The sequence below is a fragment of the Mus pahari genome, chromosome 9, assembly GCF_900095145.1.
Source record: "Mus pahari chromosome 9, PAHARI_EIJ_v1.1, whole genome shotgun sequence".
Classification (NCBI taxonomy): Eukaryota; Metazoa; Chordata; class Mammalia; order Rodentia; family Muridae; genus Mus; species Mus pahari.
The window spans coordinates 41,132,957-41,151,788 of NC_034598.1; the positions used below are offsets into that span (position 1 = coordinate 41,132,957).

General features: G+C 49.3%; 2 protein-coding genes across 8 annotated transcripts in view; one reads left to right on the top strand and one right to left on the bottom strand.

The window, feature by feature from the left end:
* The window catches only part of Pcnt (pericentrin), a 99,606-nt gene extending 98,659 nt beyond the window's left edge, over positions 1 to 947 (bottom strand). For 3 of the 7 annotated variants that reach the window (XM_029542260.1, XM_029542261.1, XM_029542259.1), the window contains exon 1: positions 608 to 775. In XM_029542260.1, the coding sequence (XP_029398120.1) occupies positions 608 to 661 (54 nt within the window). In that variant the 5' untranslated portion in view covers positions 662 to 775. Of the gene's footprint in view, positions 1 to 607 lie in introns of all 7 variants that reach the window. The other 4 variants (XM_021204734.1, XM_021204732.1, XM_029542263.1 and 1 more) reach the window with 2 other exon arrangements.
* A 5,526-nt stretch (positions 948 to 6,473) lies between these two features.
* Positions 6,474 to 17,618, top strand: C9H21orf58 (chromosome 9 C21orf58 homolog). Its single transcript, XM_021205856.2, has 8 exons — positions 6,474 to 6,513; positions 7,579 to 7,646; positions 8,752 to 8,788; positions 9,749 to 9,822; positions 10,859 to 11,023; positions 13,087 to 13,198; positions 16,991 to 17,106; positions 17,379 to 17,618. Exons 2-8 carry the CDS (start codon positions 7,584 to 7,586, stop codon positions 17,616 to 17,618), a joined length of 807 nt encoding a protein of 268 aa, XP_021061515.1. The 5' UTR covers positions 6,474 to 6,513; positions 7,579 to 7,583.
* The last annotated feature ends 1,214 nt before the right edge of the window (positions 17,619 to 18,832 follow it).

Here is an 18,832-nt window from a genome sequence, read left to right on the forward strand (position 1 = left end):
TGCTGGGATTAAAGGGGTGCGCCACCACGCCCGGCCCCCATCGCCTTTCAAACAACTATCTTAACAGCCACAAGTGTTCCCAGGGTAGTCTCAAAAAAATTCGAAATCTGAGGCAGAAGGAGGTGAGAAGAGGACCCTCGGAAGTATGGCAGTTGGAGGGCCCGGTCAGAGAGCGAACAACGAAATACAACAACAGGACACCGCTCGGGAGCAAAGCTCAAGGTTCCCTGGGAAAATAAAGTCTGAAGACGGTCTTTAAAATGCCTTGGACAGTTTGGTCCCAGGAATGTGCCTGAGCACCGGAAGCACAACAACTAAGACTGCTAGGTGACCAGGACCCGCCCACGGCGCTCGGCCCGCCCAAGATTCGTCCGTCTCGGGCGCTGATTGGCTGTGGCTGCGATAGGGCGGGGCAAGAGCGAAGGCGCTGGATTCAAGATGGCGGCGCCTAGGAAGTGAATTCCGCAGAAGCGGCGGGAAGGGCGAGCGCCCGGCAGCTCCCGCTGCTCCGCCGCCACCGCTTGTGTCAAGCGGCAGTCTGCGCACCGGAACCTCTTTAGGATTTCTTCCCCGCAGCAAAGCGGAGAGAAGGATGCTACCGTCTAACCTTGGCTCTCCCAGCCTCCACCTTCCTGCGCCGCTGCTCCTGCTCGTCTTCCATCTCCACCTGGGCTCCCGGCGAGTCGCTCGGAGGTGGCAGGGCGGCTGCGACACCGCCTTCGCTCTATTTACACTCCCTCCCTTCACCCACTCGCCTCCCCACCCCCCATACACACAACTGTCAGCGCCGCCCCGCCAATCCGGAGCCCCGTGTGGCCTTGCGCACGCGCGCGCCCGTGACGCTCCCAGGGCGGAGAGCCAGCTCTCTGGTCCCCGATTGGTTCGCTGACGCTCTCCATCCACGCCCAATGAGCGCGGCGCGGCGTTCCCGGGGCTCGCGGGCGTTCGTCGACTGGGCGGCGGGAAGGTTTGGGCAAACCGTTTCCCCGAGGCGGTGCTACCTAGCGCCGTCTCCCGCCGGGAGGAGGACTTACACTGCAGCGGCTCTCCAAGCCTCCGGTGCGCTCTGGGCACTCTCTCCCGTAGAACTTGCCAAAGTCATTTTTTCTGTCGCGATGTGTTTCTGCGAACACTGCGGCATCCTCTAGGATCTTTCAGACCCCATAGTCCCTCATCATTGGTAGGATCCTAGCCTCTTTAGTCCTTCTAGGGAGAGTTTTGTTATTTATTTTTTGTTTTGTTTCACAGGTGCAGTTAACCTGTAGGATCACATGGAGTCTTGCTTCCTTCCCTTCTTTGACCACTTCAGCCCTTCCTAAACACGGACCCTGTCTTCAACCCAAATCCAAAGAACAGAGTATAGCTAGAGTTATCCATTGAGTGACACCTAAAACTTAGACCGATGCCCCCAATGGACCCTGGAGTTGCCACCGAGGGCCGCTCTGCATTCATGCACACACTTCAATGTACAGAGTCACTTTTCAGGCTCCTGACTCTCCATCACCTCTACCGGGAAACAGTCTTTCTGCTGTAAGGAAATAAACTATGGTCCATTTGTAGTAAGAAAGCGTTTAAAGCTCATCGGTGGATTACAGATAATTAGGAGGATTGGGCCCCTGGATTCCCATTCCCTAGTGCGCAGCTGGTTCTTTCTTGCCTAGGCATTTATTAGTTTATCATTGGGTTGAAAAGCTGCAGGCTGTTCCGTGACTAACATGAAAGGAGAGGATTTGAGCTCCAGGATATCTGTCAGAGCTTTGCATCCTGCACGGATAGGATAGGGAATCTGGAGAGAGGGTGATGCCTGTAAGAGTGAATCTTCCTGAACATCTCAGAGGTGCAGAATTTGGGAACAGGGAAATGCCATAAGGGCTATAAGACCTATTTTATACCAAATCTGCATGGCAGCCGTTTTTGCCTTCTCTCTAGGCTGACACCCAGCTTTACAAGATCAGAAAAATAAATTGGCCGGGTGTGGTGGCGCACACCTTTAATCCCAGCACTTGGGAGGCAGAGGCAGGCAGATTTCTGAGTTCNAGTTCGAGGCCAGCCTGGTCTACAGAGTGAGTTCCAGGACAGCCAGGACTACACAGAGAAACCCTGTCTCGATAAATAAGTAAATAAATAAATAAACAAATAAAAGAAAAGGGGCTGGTGAGATGGCTCAGTGGGTAAGAGCACCTGACTGCTCTTCCGAAGGTCTGGAGTTCAAATCCCAGCAACCACATGGTGGCTCACAAGATCTGATGCCCTCTTCTGGAGTGTCTGAAGATAGCTACAGTGTACTTACATATAATAAATAAATAAATCTTTTTAAAAAAAAAAGAAAAAGAAAAGAAAAAGAAATTGTTTCACTTTCATGACTCAAAAGACTTCAAGTCTCTTAGGAAGTGTCTCTTGCACTGAGGAAAACACTGAGTTGGTGGGTTCCCTCTGGACTGACTGATCCTCCAGGATATGTTGGCTTCAGTCTTTGAGCCATTCAATACTTAAGGAGTGTTTGAGGGGTGGTCATATTTTACATATCAAAACCAGAGAGATCAGCAGTTAAGAGCACTAGCTGCTCTTCCAGAGGATCCCAGGTTGATTCTCAGCACCCAATGGTGGCTCACAACTGTTCCTCCAGTTCAGAGGATCTGATGCACTTCTGAGGGCACCAAGAACTCATGTGGTGCACATACATACACTTAAGCAAAACATTCGTACACATAAAATAATTTTTAAAGTATAAATAAATACCTAATAATATTTATTTCTTTGAACTATGAGTGTCTCTGTGTGGAACTGGCAGGTATCCTTAGAGGTAGGAAGAAGGTGTTAGATGCCCTAAAGCTGGAGTTACAGGCAGTTGTGCGGCACCAGATGTGGGTTCTGGCATCTAAATGACCCCATCACTCACATACTTCGTATAGTGGCACATGTCTTTAAGCACTGGGGAGGTGGGTCTCTGAGTTCAGGGCCAGCAAGGGCTAAAAAGAGAGACCCTGTGTAAATATAAAATAAAAAGACTTGCTTGCTTAAAGCCCAATCTTATGAAGACATTTTCTGCAGTGGGGTTCCCTTCTCTTAGAACCAGATGTGGGTTCTGGCATCTAAATTCTCTTAGACGACCATGACTTGTCCCAAATTAACAGAAAACTAGCAGCCAGCATTGAGTGCATACTGCTCTTGCAAAGGACCAGAGTTTGGTTCCTTGCAACCATGTCAAACAGCTCACAACTGCCCGTAACGCCAGCTCCGGGGGGATTAGCTGCCTCTGACCTTGTCTGTACTGGCAATCACATGCAAATACTCATGGACAGACACATGCATACACATAATTAAAATAATAAAATATCTTTAAAATATAATTAAAAATAAAATTGGGAGGCTAGAGCAATGCCTTGGGGTTTGAGGGCACTTGCTGCTCTTGAGGAATGCTATATAAGAGTCTGAAATAAGGGGTGGTCATCAAGAAGTACCACCCAGTTCAATTCATAGGCTGGACAAAGAGCTGGATATAGTGGGAGGAAGACCAATGTGGAGACATGGTAAGCATCAGGCTTGAGACACAGGGTGCCCTCAGAAGCCAGGAAAGTGAGAGTAACACAACAGGAAGGCTGGGGGCTGGGCGACATGAAGTGGCTAGCTTCTTTGGGGGTGGGGTGGGGAAGAAGTAACCCCAGCAGCAAAAAGCAGCTGCTCTTTGCTTTGTCTGACATTCTTTTTGTTGTTGTTGTTGTTGTTTGTTTGTTTTGGGGTTTTTTTGAGACAGGGTTTCTCTGTGTAGCCTTGGCTGACCTGGAACTCACTCTGTAGACCAGGCTGGCCTTGAACTCAGAAATCCGCCTGCCTCTGCCTCCCAAGTGCTGGGATTAAAGGCGTGAGCCACCACTGCTTGGCTCATCTGACATTTTTTAAATTCTATACGCAAAGCTTTTAAACACACAGTAACTATCCTATCACATAATCAGAACAAGACATTCTACAGGCTATCTCCCCTCCCCCAACTCCCCTCCCCTACCCCTCCACCCACCCAACCCCCCAGCCATCCCAAACAGACTTAGGTAAAGCTATGTGTAGCACTCCCATGGGCTATGAAAACTTAAGGCTTCGGTGTTGATTCCATTCTCAGGCTACACACAAACAATTCAAAACACTCAAAGCGTTAACGTGATATGCGGACAGAAAGGCTTGAGTAATAGATGTGAGTTTTGCTTGCGTTCGAGCAATAATGAGAATGGTGGGTGTTCCTGTAGCTCTCTGATGCTCCAGGAGGGCAGCTGGTCATTTAGGGGACCGATAATGAGGAAACAGCTGCTGTGACCAGCTGGAGCTTCACCAAGGACCCTGCGTCTGCCTTCGGATCCCTGCTTCAGCGTGTGATCAGCCAGGGAGGTGTCTTCCCCTGGTATGGACGTTCGGGTGCGCGGGGGTGGAAGGCAGAGTTCCTTTGGCAGTGTCTGTGTTTTAATGACCAAGTCTTCCTCTTCTCTCTTGACCCTCACCCCTGTGGAGGCTAAGGAGCTGGCGGCCAATGCAGAAAGGCAAACAAAAGTTTTAAACCTAGTACCCAAGAGCTTCCTCTTGCCATCTCCTTGAGTCTGCAATCTCATGATGTCAATGGTAGGTCCAAAGTGGACTCCTTCCTTCCCCACAACATGGCATTACCACTATCGGGGCCATAAACAACAGGCCCGGCTCAGCCTGGACACTGACCAGGAAACAGAAGGCTTGCTAGTGGCACAAGCCTGCTCTTGGCTCATTAGCCTTAAGTCACCATTTCCCATAGACTTGTGAAGCAGGTTTCTGTTGGTCTGGAAGAGCCATTGGTTCCCTTATCTGCCCCTCCAGCCATAGTGGTATCTAGTTCCCCATTACTGTATACCTGTAACTCATATCAAGAGCTCCCAGCTCCACACCCACAAAACAACCCAGACCCTCTTCTCCCTCCACTATTCTAACTTACAGGCTGTCCCGTTTACCTGCTTCCTCCCACTGCAAACATATCTCCTTAAAACACACACACACACTCACACACTAACACACACTCAGGCCTCACATAGAGGCTGTGAATAGCATGGGTAGGAACAAACAGGTAACAGGAAATACCAAGCAGTTGCACTGAAGTTATCCACTAGAGAAAGTTTCAAAGTCACTTGAGAGGATATTGAGTTGGTTCTCTATCTGGCTCGCCAAGAGCCGGCTTGTGCCTAGGAAGACTCTCTGGCCAGAGACAACAGAAGATACGGGGTGTTGTTTTTTTTTTTTAAGTCTGAAGCTGCATCACACCTACTGCAGCAGAGGGTCTTTGCAAGTGACCTTGGCTACTGTGCATATCATAGGTGGCCCCACTCCTGTCCTTATGTATTAGGAGCCTATCTCAGCGGGGAAGGAGGGTCCTTCTGGTGTTGGAAAACACTTTATCAAGGGAAATCAGAAGCCATTTGTTTATTGGCAAATATAGTTCCTAAGGGAAAGAGGTGTGGGGTCAGGATACCCTGACTGTTCTTAAGCTATTTGAGTATCTCTGATGGTTTCCCCATGTGGAGAAGGGTCAACACCCCCAAAACTCAACCGTGCTGCAGCTCTGTCTGGGGAAGCCAGTAGGATAGCCCAACTCCCTCCCTCCCTATATGTCTGTAACTAGGAGGTGGTATGGGAAGGAAGATGGAGGCGAAGGAGGACAGGCATGGGCATGTTCTTCTTATCTTTCTTCAGATAAACCCCAGGATCTGAATGCACCACATGCCTTCTTGACAGTAGATCGGTGAGCTCTGGGGGTTCTTTGTTCTGTTTATACCTACCCTCACACCTCCAGTTGAACATGGCTTGTTGCAGGCACAGGATGGGGAATGCACGCTAGTCTTAGCTCCCTCTCAGAGAAAAAGCAGTAACGGCTCCTTCCCTTCACTCACAGGAGTAACACTTTATCAAAGGTCTTGCCTGACAGCCTCAGGATAAGCCACGCAGCTAAGTGACCACAACACAAACAAAAAACTTCGGGAGGTTTTACATGCCACAAAGCATTTCTCCCTGGGCTAGATCACAGTCCTCTTTGGCGAGTGGAGACTTCTTGACTCCCGGATTCAGAATTGGGTGTTTTGTGCAAACAAGAGAGGGAGTTAGGCTCCTTAGATGAAGGGGCCAGAAAGATAACAAGATCAGACTTCCCGAAAACTACCCGAGCCCAGAGTCATACCTGAGTCTCAGGTTTTATGTATTTCAATGTCTTACAACTGGCATGCACCCAGCTCGCCTGCGCCAACATCCTCAGCAAGTTCTTGGCATGGAGTCTCAAGAGAAACTCTGCAAGTGTAGCTCTTAGATCTTATTTCAGTTTATTTTTAGTACTAAAAGCTGTCGACGTAAGGAACACAGATATTCTCTCACTGTGCTCCCTACCCTGTAAACATTTACTGCACCTAGCAACTGCATACCAAAGAGGACAGTACGGAATGAGAACAGGCATTTCACAACAGAGAAGCCGGTTAGCTCCTTCTAGACCAGGAAGCCAGGGCCAGCATCGCAGGGGTAAGCTGTGTTGATAGATCATACCTTCAATACCACATGATAAGAAAAGCACTAATTCTCAGAAAGCCCAGAGCCCAGTCAAACAGAGAGAAAATGTCATCAATGTCCCAGCTGGACACAGTGTCCCCTTTCCTTTATTGGCCCTGTTTAGATACCCAGTCCCAGGCTTTGCTATCTCCCCTAGCAATGCCTTCTGGGAACAAGTAGCCACCAATTTAGGGAGTCTGCTGTTGCTTTCCTTGTCTACAGTTGTCCCTCTAACTCTCGTTCGATCTGATGCAGTTTCCAGGGTTACCTAGGTTCCAGCAGTGTTGACCCTACCCTGGATGTTTCATAGGTTCATGGGGGATTGACTTTCATCCCATCTGGTTTAGAACCTCAACTCCCATATATGACACACACCCCCTTTTAAATTTCTGTCTGTGTTCTCTAGGCCAGGGTACTCTCTGGTCCAGGGTCCCCTTAGGAGCTGCCCTTGACCCTTCTCTGGCCAAAGTCTCTGCCACAAAAAGTCTCCTGAAACTTTCAGGGAGCGCCTGTCTGATGGTCTCCTGGGTATCCGGCCACACTGTCTTTTTACTTTGAGGGTTCCAAGGAAGGACAAGAGTGTCCTAGAGGCAGTAGCAAGCGACCAGAATGGTGTGGTGTGGGTCTAGGGGCAATGGGGAGTCGTCCACGAGTCTTCTAAGCTATTTCCCCGGGTAATCAGCATCTGGAGGAATCTTGAAGTATGACTCCCTGGCCTTTTACCTCCCCACTGATCCGTGCCTGGCAACACCCGTGAGTCAGTGTTTACAGGTGACCCATTTGTGGGGACACAGAACCGAGAAAGGACTCTCAGAGGTGTCCTGGCAACCCAGGACCTCCCTTCCTCACAGGCTAGCAACTGTCACAGACTCCAGGGCAGGCTCTGGCACTGTGGCCCAGGGAAGGGACCAGTCAGTCTCCCATTTACCTGTCTTGAGGCACCATGATTCCTGAGGGGGCTCTTTGTTATACATAAGGAAGGGCCAAGGCAGAGTGAGGACTTTCAGCCTCCTACTTCTCTGTGGGCCCCTTATTCAGTTGTCATGACGCTGGACTCCTCAATGGCGGATCAGATGACCCGGCTGAGGTTACAACTCCTGGAACAGGTAAGACAGCCTCTCCACTCCTGTTGTTAATCCCTGGCTTCCCTCAAATCTCCCTCCTCTGCAGGCTGCCAGGAGAAGTCCCTGCTTCCAGACCCTGCAAACCTAATGAACAGATATGGCTTCTTGTTTGCTGTGTGTGTGTGTGTGTGTGTGTGTGTGTGTGTGTGTGTGTGTGTGCATGCGTGTGCTGTGTGTGTGCTGTGCAGAAACTATTAGGTTCTAGCAGTTTCCAAAGTCAGGCGGCAGGCTGTGCCCACCAGCAAGTGTACTTCTAGGGCATGGCCCTACAGAGCTCCTGCACCTTCAGGCTCCAGTGTTTAAAGGGCTACTCCTTACTATGGAGACTGAGCCCAACTTCCCCAGGGAAAAAGCTGGCATGCCCAGTATTCTCCACCTTTGCAACCATCAATGAAATTTGGAGTGATTCGTGACCAGCAGCGTACCTGCCTGTGCACACAACTAAGCAGAGTTCCCATGGACAACGTCTCTGTATGCTCTGCCTGCAGTGCTCTTCTCCTGTTGCTATCTATTACCAACTGCAGAATCCCAAGTTCAGGGCCCCGGTGGCCCTGGATAGGCCCTAAGGGTAGTCTCTGCAAGAGGGGTTGCTACTCAGCAATCTGTCCAGAGCATATCTCTCTCAGGACCTTCAGGGTAATCCTTGGGACCCATAAAAGAGCCCTCTTGTGCACCATCGGATCATCTATCTTGGTTCCCACCACTGTGTCCCCATTGGGCCCCAGTAGGGAAATACGTTGAGGCCTATCAGGATACTCCGTGCTGTGCATCAAGATGTCCTACCTGTGTTGTGTCTCAGCAGAGCATCACCTAAGGTTTCCTCCGGGTAGCATCGTCCCTCTGGGCTGAGGATGGAGAGCGTGCATTACGTTCGAGAACATTACCAGAATAATCCTTATCAGAATGGGGACCCTTGCCCCCATCTACTCACTTTTCCAAGTGCTTCTTGCCTTCCATATTTCCTTTTGGGTGCTGACCACTCCCTGCCCCCAGAGCTTTTGGCACATCAACTATCTAGGCAGGTGGGCAGAGTAAACCCCACTCACCAACCTGGAGCCGAGTCACCGTCACAGCTTCTCCCTCTTAGATGCTGGAACAGGAACGGGACAGCATGGACAGAGCAGGTAAGAGCTGAAGGCGGCATGGGCACATCCAGGGAAGAAGTGGAACAGACAAGAAGGGGGCAGGCAGGGCAGGCTAGAACAACACACGCACACATGCATACACGCATGCACTCGTGCACGCACACACACCGTTAGCCAGCAGGCTCCTTGTAGATGAGGTCAGGTGACAGGTTGTTCAGTGCAGAAATTCTGCCTGTTAACTTAGATTCCTATTGCTCGGGTTGCAGGGGTGGGCGGGGGTCTCAAGCTTATCCTTCTCAGTCCCTGGGACCATCATCTAGGTTCCTGGACATCTGTGTGAGGATCTGAGGCCAGAGGAGTGTGTCTTGTTCTTTAGAGCGTGGAATATCCACAACTATGAGTAACTCTGGGACCCCTGAGGGCAGCTGGCCAAACCTGGGTACCTCAGATCTAGTTGAAAATGGCACACCAGTTCACATAGCCCAACCACCCAATAGCCACAAACATGTGCGTGGGTATCTCAGGTAAAGCTTCCAGAGAAACCTGCCCAGGCACCATCAAAATCCCAGCTCCCATAGGATGTCAGAGCAAGCAGACCCCCTTCCAGAGCTTTCTCTGGAGCGAGACCCTCTCCTTCCAATTGGTGAGCACGCCTGTCCTTCCCAGGCCAGGCTTTGGAGCCAGGGCTGTGGAGGTATGACTGGCCCTGTGGAGGCCTCCTTCTGTATAGGATGCTGCAGCATCAAGGGAGATCTGTTCTACTGACTTCCAATGCCTTACATGACCAAGAAAATCCTCTAGGCTGACTCTAACCAAGTCTTCCCCTGTCTACCATAGCCCCTGCTCTCCCTGCCCTAACCCCGGCCTCTCCTTCTTTAGGATGGATGTTTCAACGACTCCAGGCTACTCTGAACCCTAGGGTTCCGGGAAGTTGGGGCACTCCGTCAGAGCCACCAGCCAGGCTTATATACCTCATTGATATGTGCCTTCTTTATGCAGGACAGCAGGAAAAGTCAGACATGGCCCTGCAGAGTGCTTTGAGGAGAAGGAAGGACCTCCTACAGAGGCTCTGGGTAGGCCTGCACCCTCTGTCAAACGTGAGCCTAACTCCCCAAGGTCTAACACACAGGCCAGCATATGCCAACAAAGGCACTCTGTATCCACAGGGTCAATTAGCTAATGTTTGCAAAATTGAAGATGGTTAACTGAACTGTTGAGCATTCAAGAGACCGAACACTCCCACCCCATCACTTCCCTGAGGAAACCAGACAAAGTATAACATCAGGTATAGGCAGTGTGTAAACTCAGAGACTGCTTAGGTAGCTGGCAACCGAGAAGGCAATGAGTTAAGGCCGATTTCCCCAGGAAGAGCTCACCTGAGCTAAACTGGCCTCCAGCAACAAGTGGCCCTGCCTGGAAGCATCTCTATGGGTGTTATCCCAACACTGCCGTGGGACAGGAGGCTGGCTCTTTCTATAGTGAGGTAGATGCTGAAATACATGAGGAACCATTAGATACTTGGCTGGGAAACAGAAACTCAACAATTGCTATGTGCTCAGAGAAGAGGATTTCCAAGTGCTTGCCAAGGCACACTACTGAACTTGGGGTCACAATCTGTGCCCAGTCTGGCCATCCATTCACAATAAGCCAATTAAAAGGCAAGTCAATGGGCTGGAGAGATGGCTCAGCGATTAAGAGCACTGACTGTTCTTCCAGAGGTCCTGAGTTCAATTCTCAGCAATGACAGGGGGGCTCACAACCATCTGTAATGGGGTCTGGTGCCCTCTTCAGGTGTGTCTGAAGAAAGCAATGGTGGTATACTCAAATGCATTAAATAAATAAATAAACAATAAATCTTAAAAAAAAAAAGTCAAGTCAACAGTAAAAAACAGAAGAGGATGGTTTATTGACTATGGTCACATTGGGAGAGAGACAAAGAGATCCCTAGTTCCAGGGATTCCACACTGAATATTTGGGTGCCATATTCCCTGGCAGGGGTGAGGCATGGTAAAACCATGATGGTTAGGGGCTGCTCACCCAGTGAGGCTCACAGGATGAGTGACCTCTGCTGATGGCTCTCAAGCCAACAGGCTCTCGTCGTCGTTTTAGGAGCAGCAGCTGATGGAGGAGCACTCCCCTGCCCCTGCCTGGAGGATGCATGGAAGAGCTGCGGTGCCAACCCTGGACCCAGAGGTGCCCCCCGCAGACGTCTTCCCTGCTGCCTCCCCACCTTTGCCCCGACCCCCAGAGCCACCAAGGATCATCCAGCACCCGGTAGGGAGGACTCTTGGGTAAAGGCAACTTGTGGTGGGGTGGGAGAAGACAGCGCAGTGCAGAAGGGCACGGTGATGCCAACAGGCCATCCAATCAGGGAGGCTAGAGACTTTTCTCCTCTCTCTCTCTCTCTCTCTCTCTCTCTCTCTCTCTCTCTCTCTCTCTCTTTTCCCAGGAGTCCCCAGCAGGGTGCTGGTCCTCTGGAGAGGTTCATTCTGTTAACAGACAATAACAGCTTCATTTGCTGTCCATGATACCTTGGGTTCTCTGGGGGAAATACATGGAGGACCAGCTTAGGGATGGCCAACTCTCAGGACAGACTCACCTCCTGGTAGACCAAACCTAACAGCTGCATTGGAAGAACTAGGGGAGTTTAGCACCAGTGGTCCCTGAATTCAGAGACGCACCGCCCTTTAATACTTCACAGCGGCCAGGGATGATTAAGACCCCGACTTACGGACAGAGTTACGACAGCGGAGTATACCATTCTGAGAACTTTACGTGACGTGACCTATGCACAGCATCCTGAATCACGAGCAACGGAAACCAACTGACCTCTTATGCAAATGATATACACGTTTTAAATTGTGTATGTTAGTAGTGGTGTGTGCACATCTTAGGGTTTCCATTGCTGTGAACAGACACCATGACCAAGGCAACTCTTATAAGGATGACATTTAACTGGGGCTGGCTTACAGGTTCATTATCATCATGGCAGGAGGCACGGCAGGATCCAGGCAGACCTGGGGGGCTTCCAGGCAGCTAGAAGGATCTCTTCTGCACAGGGAGGAGCTTGAGTGCCAGCAGACCTCACGCAGTAATGCATTCCTCCAACAAGGCCACACCTCCTGACAGTGCCATTTCCCATAAGTCAAACTTAGTCAAACTACCACAGCGCGTGTGATACATATGTGAGCCTCATGCACACCACAGCACATAAATAGAAGTCAGAGAACCATATTGTGGAGTGGCTGCCATCTTTCCACTGTTATATGTGTTCTGGGGATCAGGTTGCCAGGCCACCTGGCAAACACCTCTCCTTGCTTCTTTATCCCTCTTTTTTTTTTTTTTTTTTTATTATTTTATGTATGTACACTGTAGCTGTCTTCAGACACACCAGAAGAGGGCATCAGGTCCCATTATATAGATGGTTGTGAGCCACCATGTGGTTACTGGGAATTGAACTCAGGACCTCCGGAAGAGCAGTCAGTGTTCTTAACCACTGAGCCATCTCTCCAGCCCACCTGTTCTTATTTTTTAACAGCAGAGCAGACACTCAGCTGAGCCCATGTGTCCCATGAGTCCAAACCAAACCATTCATTAGCTGTGCTCTATAGAGAAAGCTCCCAGGTCTGGTCTAGGCCGCCGAGTCTGTGAATAGAAAGAAACGACAAGGACCATGTATGCCCTGCCATATGTGGCAGAGCTGTAGTAATTAGCAAAGCTGGTAATGGTGCTACAGCAGCCAAGCCACTGGAGAAGGATTATGAACACCCGACTTTCAAAAACAAGTGTGTACCCCTAGACTCCCTACACCATGGAATCCCACTATACCTCTGTTAAAATGCATACAGCTAAAAGACTGGACACGTAAAATGTTAAATCTATTAAAGCAAAATTAACCAGGCATTAACTACCTTCCTGAAGGAAATACGAGAAACATTAAAAATATCGTGTAGTTCCTGGGTGTGGTGGTCTGAGCCTAGATCCCATACTGTGGAGTAAGAGCCACAAGCTCAAGACCAGCTAAAGCTACACAGGGAGACCTTGTCTCAAAAACATAACAAAACCATGTCCTAATGGTGACCGGATGCAAATATTTTTCTCTCCAATCATCTATGCTAACTTACAGTGCTAACCATTAACCTTCTCTTCAGATGGATGCTAGGCGGAGGGATGGATAGAGGGGTACACAGACAGGTAGACAGATGGGATGTGTGGATGGATCAATGACAGGGTAGGTGGACAGATGGATGGACGGTTGGTCAAGTGTGCAGGTGGATAGGTGGGGGATAGTTGCAAAGACTGTGCATCCAGATAGCTAACCAACTTGCCTCTCTCAGGTCCCCCAGGCTCCTGCCACTATCATTCAGCAGCTACCACAGCAGCCACTGATTGCACAGATTTCTCCTCCTCAGGCCTTTCCCACTCCGAGGTCAGGAAGTATTAAGGAAGGTGCGTATGTGCTCTGTATTTATTTTGCTTTCGTTTTGCGAAGTTAATACTGAAAAGGAAAGTATGTCCTAAGTAGGTGTTTTCTTAGTGAGAATATTTTCTAACTAGGTGTCTGTCTGTCTTAGTTAGGGTTTTACTGCTGGGAACAGACACCATGACCAAGGCAAGTCTTATAAAGGACAACATTTAATTGGGACTGGCTTACAGGTTCAGAGGTTCAGTCCATTATCATCAAGGTGGGAGCATGGCAGCATCTAGACAGGTGTGGTACAGGAGGAGCTGAGAGTTCTATATCTTTATCTGAAGGTTGCTAGTGGAAGACTGGCTTCCAGGAAGCTAGGATGAGGGTCATAAAGCCTACACCCACAGTGACACACCTACTCCAACAAGGCCACACCTCCAAATACTGCCACTCCTTGGGCCAAGTGTATTCAAACCAGGACAGTAGGCGTTTTTTTCCTAGTGAGATACAATGTAAACATCTCTCTACCCTAGAGAATCAGTAACAGACAAAAGTAACAGTACCACCAAAGGCCAAGCTTGGTGTACCAAGGAGTTTATTAAAGTTACTTAGAGAAGCCAGGACAACCAAAAGGCTCCTGGATCAAGTCCCACCCCAGGGTGGGTACCGACTCACGAAGCTGGAACCTCAGAGCTCTCTGCAGATCAACAGGTCAGAGTCTCTTCCATGCAGCCTGGCTGCTCTGAACCCCTCAGCAGCCCTTACTGCTTCTATAACTCTAGGGAAGGGGTTACTTTGGCTATCTGCTAGTGGGTTCCAGAGACTTCCTGAGACTTGTGAGTTGGTTGCTTTCTGCTACCTCAGGGCTTTGATCTGTTGGAGGCTTTTTGGAGGTAACAGAACTTGATACCCTTTCCAGAGACTGGGGGTTGTAGGAACAGGTAAGTAACATCGTTTCCTGCAAACAGAAACCCACTCTCAAGGTTTCTGAGGAGTGCTGAGTTGTTAAACATCCTGGGTCAAAGTCCAGCCTGAGCTGGCCCAGACTGTCCTTTTGGGGGGTTGCGATCTGACATATCCTAAGCAATTTTTAAAAAATACATTAAATCGACTTTCTCTGATTATATATATATATATATATATTTGCTTTATTTATTTGAGTACACTGTAGCTTCAGACACACTAGAAGATGGCATCAGATCCCATTACAGATGGTTGTGAGCCACTATGTGGTTGCTGGGAATTGAACTCAGGACCTCTGGAAGAGCAGTCAGTGCTCTTAACCGCTGAGCCGTCTTTCCAGCCCCTCCTAATTTTTAAAAAGGATTTTTGTCTTGTGTCTGTGAGTGTTTTGCCTGCATGAGCATCACTGCCATGTTCATGCATTGCTCTCAGAGGCCAGCAGAGGGCACCAGAACTGGATCCCGTAGAACTGTAGTTACAGATGGTTGTGAGCTGCCTTATGGAGGCTGAATCCAAACAAATCAGTCAGCGCTCCTAACCACAGGGCCATCTCTCCAGCCCCATATTTTATTTTTAATTACATTTAATTAGCCACGGGAGTGGGGGGGGTCTATACACAGGGCAATGTATGAGTAGAGGCCAAAGGACAAGCCAGGTAGCCCCTGGTGATAAGAGACTTAATAATCCCCTAAACAACTGTCCTTTACTCTCTGGAAATAGAGGATATATGAAAAAGCAAATAAAAAAATAATCCCTCCAAAAGACCATAATTCCTTCATAATCAGATCCTAAGATAAATAGTTAAAATTCTGGAACAGAATTCAAAAGCCTAGTTAGCATTATATAACCAAGCTGTGGTGACTCACCTGCAGTCCCAGCACTTGGGATCTAGAGGCAAGAGAGTCAAAAGTTCAGGGACATCCTTGGCTACATAGCGAGTTTGAAGTCAACCTGGGCTACATGAGGTCTCAGAAAACAACAACAACAAAAAAGCAAAACATGAAAACAGACAAAACAGCAGCAGCTAAGCAGTACACACCTTTGATCCCAGGGCTGAGGAGGCAAAGGTAGGTGAGCTCTGGGAGTTCCAGGATAGCCAGGGCTACATGAAAAGGACCCTGTCTCAAAACAAAATATAGGATACCCAAAGTATTTGTTGGATTTCAGTGGTGTGAAGTAAATGACACTGTTGTACTACAAAGTCTTTTTTAAAAAGCATTTAGGGTTTTTTAAATTCTTATGTATAGTCATGTTTTGCTTGCATATATATATATATATATATATATATATATATATATATGTATGTATGTATATGCATGTTCCCATGTGCATGCCTGGGGCCCAGGGGACACAGTAGAGGGCATCAGATCCTCTGGAACAGGAGTTACAGATGTTTGTGAGCAGCTGTGTGTGTGCTGGAACCAAAGCAGGGCTCCTCTGTAAAGTCTGCAGAGTGCGCTTAACCACTGAGCCATCTTTCCAGCCCTACAATGTATGCTTAATACTCGATCTTACAGCTTTTAAAAGATTGCATAGCTTGAAAGTCTTTGCCAACAGTCCCTCTAGCCATGATCTTTTTCTTTCTTTCTGAATTTGACATGTTCAAGTATGTAACTGGAGTCACATGATTTCAGTCTTCCTGTGACTGTCTTTGGTTAGTATAATGTATCTAAGGCGCATCCATACAGTAGCCAGCAACAGATTGAATGGCACTGTAGAGTATGGGTAACCACATTTGGTCTCATACCTAGTTGTCTGGTATGGGAAGGAAGCCCAAAAGCTCGACTTAGGAGAACCCTGCCTTTTGGAGCACCTGACACTCCTGCTGCTCCATGAGGGTGGAGCCTCGTCCAAAGCTCCTGGAGTCTTTGTCCAGCCTGGGACTGCCATTTGGCCTCTTGACTCTGTCTCACACGGGAGTTGCAACCAAGGTCTGGCTTCCTACTTTGCTCCTACGGCCTGGCTTGGGCCGACCAGTTCCTGGTGGTTCTGTTTGAGCCCCTCTGATACTCTGGACTTGGTTGTTTGAGAAGGTGGCCTTTAATGGGGCTGACAAGAGTCCTGGCACTGTTTCCAGAGTTTAGCTGCTGTGGAACACCTGCCTTTGTTAGTCCATCACACTGTCAGAAATGACAATGTTGCCAGGTACCTTTGCTGGTGAGTGATGAACGTGCTAGATCTATGGCAACGAAGTCCCACACTGGGTGGCCTAAACCCAGTTCATCTTACTAGAGGCCAGACCTGAAAATCCAGGGTTGGGCAGGGCTCCCCTCCCTGGAATCCTGGGAAAGTCTTCTGCTCTGATCTCTCTTGTCTTCCCTCATCTCTGATTCTTCCCTTTCCTCTTTAATAAAAGCAGATGCATTTGCCAGGATGCTCACTCTCTATGCTCTTGGGCTCCATCCCTCTCCTCCTTTTTATGAAATAGTCATGTAAAAAAAAAGATTTTCTTTATTACTTTTTTTAAATGTATGAGTACACTGTTGCTGTCTTCAGACACACCAGAGAGGGTATCGAATCTCATTACAGATGATTGTGAGCCACCATGTGGTTGCTGGGAATTGAACTCAGGACCTCTGGAGGAGCAGTCAGTGCTCTTAACTGTTGAGCCATCTCTCCAGCCCTCCGCTCCTGTTTTTTGTTTGTTTTTGTTTTTTGGTTTTTCGAGACAGGGTTTCTCTGTGTAGCCCTGGCTGTTGGCTGTCCTGGAACTCACTTTGTAGACCAGGCAGGCCTCAAACTCAGAAATACGCCTGCCTCTGCGTCCCACGCGCTGGGATTAAAGGCGTGCGCCACCACGCCCGGCCGCTTCCGTTTTTTTTTAAGGAGCAGCTAACGCATGAGTAAGTACCTGACTCGCCTTTTAGACATGGTGGAGATGATGCTGATGCAGAACGCACAGATGCACCAGATCCTCATGCAGAACATGATGCTCAAAGCCCTGCCCCCGGGGTCCACAGGCCCACGTGCTGCTAGCCTCCAGGTAAGTTTGGGGGCTGAAATGTAGCCAGTGGCTGGGGGTGGGGGCGTGGTGGCTGGGGCAGGGGCTTGCTCCGGAGACCCTGTGCAAGGATTTCTCAGGTTCTTGGTGGAAGCAATGTTCGCCAGTCCTCTGCAAGAGGAACAGGTAATGCAGCTGGGGCCCAGAGAACTCTAAGCCCAGGTAGGGCCCCCAACACATTCTGCTGCCTTTCCTACCGCTTTGGGACCGGGGATAGGATGTTGAAGTCCTGATCTGGCTGTGTGCTCTGCCAGGACCAACGATGGATGCACCACGGAGTCCCGAGAGCTGAAAAGCAGAAGCCAGCCCCGGTTCACCACCACCACCACTACGCGCCCACCACTCAGCTGCCGGCTGCCTCCATGGCTGGCGCCCCTGCAGGTTATGCCGTGTGGCCTCCAGTGCTTGCAGCCACTGCGCCACACACAGCCAGCTTCTTGCCCACTGTGAGCCACCTGACCGAGCCATCAACCTCCCATCCTAGCTACCCTTAGCCCGAAAGTGTGGAGGGAGAAAGCTAGTGTCAGGTAAGCGGAAAGATAGGCCTGGTGACTTCTCTTTGCCACAAGCCAAAGAGCATGTGCATGCACTCTGCGGTCAGGCCAGTGCACTGTGGCTAATTTGAAGGAGCCAGAAAAATTTTCAGTCTACCATGGGGTTGCAGGTTGCAGGTGTCAGCCCAGTCGCCAGACCACGTGGGTCTCAGTCACCCTCTGGGAAAATTTAGGTTTTTTGACAGCCCAGCAGGACTGGTTTCATAGGGCGTCCATCCCTGAGAGCTGTGCGGGTGTGGGGGGGGGAGGGGCACGTTACTCTCCAGGGCCATCTGGGAAGGCCAGGGGAATGAATGCCTCACCCGGGCAGAATACAAACATTTTGTTATGAAAGACTAAAGAAAAACTACCCAAGATCAGAATAGATCATTATGGCCACATATACATTTTGACATTCCTATGGAAGGCTGGAATAAATCAAACTGAGGCTGGAGACATAGCTTGTGTTATACCCTTGATGGGTTCTACACATGCCCACACATGAAGCAGGTTCTACACATGCCCACACATGAAGCAAGAGGAAATTGAATATTCCTGGGGAAGGTGCGTTTGTTGGCTGGCCATACCTGGAATGATTTCATTTTAATGTGAAAGAAGCAAGCTGAAGAATTTGTGATTTGACCTCAGGGCCTGGCTGGAGAGATGGCTCAGCAGTTAAGAGAGCTGACTGCTCTTCCAGAAGTCCTGAGTTCAATTCCCAGCAACCACATCGTAGCTCACACCCATTTGTAATGGGGATCCGATGCCCTCTTCTGGGGTGTCTGAAGACAGCACCTCACTGAGTTATTAAGGCTGGTCTCAATTCTCCTGCCTCAGTCTCCCTGCTAGTTGGGATCCCTGGAGTGCTAAAAGATAAGTTATTTCTCCACTTTGAAATGAGCTGATTCAAGCCAGATTAAAATATACATAAATGCTGGTTTGTTGGGAAACCACTCTCTGGTAGGAGAGTTCACTGGCCCCTAAGAAAGGAGGCCAGGGGAGTTGCCATGGAGGAGAGCGGGAAGAGAAAGCGAAGGAGCATGCGCAGAGAGAAGAAGAGCAAGCTCAAAATGTCTGTTGCCGGGCGGTGGTGGCATATGCCTTTAATCCCAGCACTAGCACTCAGGAGACAGAGGCAGGCGGATTTCTGAGTTCGAGGCCAGCCTGGTCTACAA